This window comes from Rhinichthys klamathensis, unplaced genomic scaffold (genome assembly GCF_029890125.1).
Source record: "Rhinichthys klamathensis goyatoka isolate OS25496 unplaced genomic scaffold, OSU_Roscu_1.1 h1tg000050l_1, whole genome shotgun sequence".
NCBI classification, from domain to species: domain Eukaryota; kingdom Metazoa; phylum Chordata; class Actinopteri; order Cypriniformes; family Leuciscidae; genus Rhinichthys; species Rhinichthys klamathensis.
Window position 1 is genome coordinate 6113182 of NW_026606596.1, and position 4319 is coordinate 6117500.

The window sequence follows — 4319 nt, forward strand, 5'->3', positions numbered from 1 at the left end:
GTGTCAAACAGGAAGAATCATATGAGTAGGAAACCAACCCTACCACAGACGTACAGACACACGCCCACTCATCTGACTTATCCAAGTGACTGATTTAGACATCTTAGACAGGAAGTAAGACTGACAATGTACCTAAGGTCAGTCCGCCATTCACAGCAATGCATCTCATAGTCATCCAAACAGTTTAAAAGCAAAGGGGAATCAAGGGAACCTAAAGAAAGTGAAAGGGAGGAGAGAAAAACAAGATAAAGGCCAGCTGAAGAACCATGGAGGAGGACATCAGGAGAAAAGGGACGCTTTATTTTCATCAGCAACGCTTCGGCAAGGTGAGACTAGATGTCCTTTTCAGAGCTGTAAAATATTGTGATTATCTGCACCATTTTTTTTCACAAGGTAAACTAAAGACAAAATGTATTCACACTCTTGAATGGCTGTGGATTCAGAATGCATCGGCAGACTAAACACTGCAAAGATCTGTTGCCATACTGGCATAGAGTACAAGTGTGCAAAACTGACCCCATTAACCAATATATCAATATAGATTACTATAAAAAGTATATGCGGTTTCCACAAAAATATTAAGCAGCACATTGTTTTCAACATTGATAATAATAAGAAATGTATAGCAGTAAATCAGTAAATGAGAATGATTTCTCAATGATCATGTGACTCAAGACTGGAGTAATGATGCTGAAAATTTAGCTTTACCATCACAGGAATAAATTAAATTTTAATATACATTCAAATAGAAAACAGTTATTTTAAATTGTAATAATATTCACAATATTACTGTTTTAATGTATTTTTGACCAAATAAATGCAGCCTTGGTCACCGTAAGATACATTACATATTACTGACATTCAACTATGAATGTGAATTTTATCAGTATAGTACATTGTGATTTTAGTGGCTGTACAACTGTTCATCCTAATAACTAACTAAGAGAGAGAGAGAGAGAGAGAGAGAGAGAGAGAGAGAGAGAGAGAGAGAGAGAGAGAGAGAGAGAGATTGTTCAAATATTTTAAACACTGTAGTTCATCCTAATAGCTAATCATCACTAAAGTCAAATACTTTTTGTCTTCATTTTGATGAGTACATCTTTATCATTTTAAACCTTTTTTAGAAATGTTTCGCTTGAAAGAGTTTTCGTGCATTATTTATTTAAAATAAATACTTCTTGGTTTGATATTTGTAATGCAATAACATAAATTATGACTTTAGTGCTGTGTTTCTCAACTGGTGGGTCTGTATAACAACAAAAAAAAAAGTTTCTAAAAGTTTTCGATTGTGAGACTTTTATTTTGAAAGACGTGAATGAAAGTTGTTGACTCTTCTGTCAGACGAAGTTTAAGTAAATAGTGCGTAAGAAAAACGCGTTGCCAGTATCTTGTCAGATGATATGTTGTCAATCTATATTAGTGTCATTATTCTATCATTATTTTCGTAACTAACTAAATTACTAAATAAAAAGTCTCTCACTCACTAACCATGATAACTGCAATTTCTAACCTTAACCCAAAATACTACTATTTCACTTTTCGTGTCAACCATTTTTGAGAAATAAATTAGCTTGGTTCAAATTTAAATAAAATGTTTAATGACTTGTGGGACCAATGGCCAACCATTTGAAAACCACTGCTTGAGTGTATAGGCTACATATGTACTCAAATAGCACTAACCGAGCGGCTAACAGACTATAATGTGCGTGTGTCCTCTTCAGCGATGGAGGAAGGTGTGGTGTGTGGTGGTGGCCGAGGGCAGGCGCAACGTCGCACGACTGGAGCTGTACGAGCACAAACACTCCTCCATCAAACAGGGCTCCACCAAACGCAAACCCGACTACAAACAGGTGATCCGGCTGCGAGAATGCATCCGCATATCAGAGAGCGAGATGGCTGACCGCCCCAAAGACTGCGCCGCCTTTCTTCTCGAGACCTCAGATAAACTTTACGTCTTCGCTTCCCACCATTCAGAAGTGAAGGACTGGATCAGGAGTCTGTGCGAGCAGGCGTTCCCTGTAGGTTGAATGGCATCAAATCACAGCACATAATGATGATGAGCGTTTTGCTAATTGCTTGTAACACATAATGGACACATTCAGGTGCAGATGTCACACTTTAAAACCACTTAATGCTTTTCAGAACATCGAGGCTGAACAAAGATTAGAGAGAGAGAGTTGCATCTATGATCCTGTTACTGTAAGCAGTTCCAATGCCAGAGAAATGCAGGAAAACTCTCTCTACGACACGGCAGAGAGCGGTAAGCCAGTTCATGTCACGGTAACAACCGACATATACATTATAAATGATTATAAAATCACCCTTTCTTTACAATTCATCTACCTTTAACATTGTAGCCTAAATAAGGTTGCACAAGCATATGATGACCTTAAGATTCTGCAAACTTTCTCAGCTTAACCCTTTCATCAAGTTTTCAACATATTACAAAAACAAAACAATGCAAAAATGAAAAAATGTGACATTAAAAAGTGTATAAATCACTGTCCAACAGCGACACCAGCAGGTAAAGTTACAGTAGAGTCCACGTCTCTCGTGCCTCCCCTGAGCCCTTTGACTTTTAACAGACCCCCTAAAGCATGAGCTGGGTTTAGTGGGGGGTAATGGAGAATGAATGGGGAAAATCACTTGAGAGGAGGCAATGCTTCCATCGCGCTATGATTGGTTATGATTGGATATGATTGGTTCTTGTGATAAATACCGCCTCTTCTTCGTGCGTGTTTCACGCAGAACACCACTGCACTCCACTGGTTTAAATGCATCCAAGTTCAAAAAACACTTTCATTTTCTCATAATATGCTCTGCAGCATTACCTCTTTTCACACAGTGTCTGAAACCGTTCGATCAAGGATTCTCTCTAAACCCCCCCTTTCTTGAGAGTTTACTCTGCTCTGATTGGTCAGATGGCCCTGTCTGTTGTGATTGGTGTACAGTGCGTGTCAGAACCAAAGGTGCATTCACGCCATGTAATTGACTGTTCGCAAAGACCCGCCCCCCTTAGTTACTGTCGCTATGTCCGACAAGCTACGCTGCTCTCAAACACACACACACCATGTTCTCACGCAGTGAAAAATACATCGCGGACTGACAACACGCTGACAGACAGGACAGACCAGGTTACTTTTCGGTTACTTTTGATATTAAACATATTAAACAAAGTCTCACCTTTCAAATTTGGTCATTTTTTAAAAAGAAATTTAAACAATAAATACCGTTTTGTGGCTCTTTAATGTGTCGTGACAGATCGCTGTAGAGCATCAGTTAAAGCTGCTCGTGATCCGATAATCTCTTCCTTCTAGTTTCATTTATAGCATCAAATAAACATGAATGAACATAAGAAGGAATGTTGTTTTAACCGCAAAGGCGTCAGTATATTCCGTTTTTCAAGTTCAAATCCTCCCATGTTAATCTACTAACTCTCCTGACTGCTTTGTCGGACAAAATGGCGGATGGCGAAGTATGATTGGTCAGATCACCTGTCAATCAAGCTCCCTGCGAAGGGTCAATTACGAGATTCTATTACCATATCTGAATTTCAGTTCTGGAAGCTTTCTCAGCACTTGATACACAGTGATACGAACAGTAACTATGGAGTCGTTCTTCCCGGGCAGCCAATGAAGACCATAGCCTGGCGTTATACAAATTTGTTACAAATCTATACTTAGGTTTGAGCAAGAAGTGAGACTGGAATTACTGACGACTCGTTCCAGGCAGTTCAGAATCAGTTCTTTCTTTTGGGAGACAATAACTTCATTTAACCTGCACTTTGATCTTTGAAACTTTGCAGACCTTTTAAATTCACAAACACACTATATGAAAACTAATATCTGACAAAGCATAATAGAGGCACTTTAAAATCTTTTTATTTATTTTTTCATGTTTTATGTATTTAAAGAAAATTGCGAAAATATCTAACCCCCCCCCCCCAATATTAATAAAAATATTAATATCTTAGTCTATTAGCTATTCATATATCTGAATACTGCTTTAATGCAGCTCACCCTAACATAATATTAGTGATGTTGGAGGGACAGAGGAGAGAGAGAGAGAAGCTATTTTAGTTTGTCCTGTTGCAAGGACGAACCGCCTCTTTTTCAAGCGAAACCTCAGGCCTGAGTCAAATTGCCCATTTGGGCCACAGGTGGCCAACCTTGATTCCATTAAAGGACAGGAAAGAGGGGACACTGTTTTCAGGTGTATGTATAGAGAGAGCTCATTCAGGGGAGACGGCAAATGAAATGAAGCAGAGGGATGCAAGCTGTCCTCAAATTCACCCAAGGCGACTTCTTATTGACTTCCTG

General features: G+C 38.9%; 1 protein-coding gene across 1 annotated transcript in view; it reads left to right on the forward strand.

Moving 5' to 3' along the window:
• Positions 1-4319, forward strand: part of LOC130082971 (uncharacterized) — a 15721-nt gene continuing 11402 nt past the window's right edge. The window contains exons 1-3 of the mRNA XM_056247929.1: positions 1-326; positions 1722-2018; positions 2143-2260. Of these exons, the coding sequence (XP_056103904.1) occupies positions 267-326; positions 1722-2018; positions 2143-2260 (475 nt within the window). The 5' untranslated portion in view covers positions 1-266. The remainder of the gene's footprint in view (positions 327-1721; positions 2019-2142; positions 2261-4319) is intronic.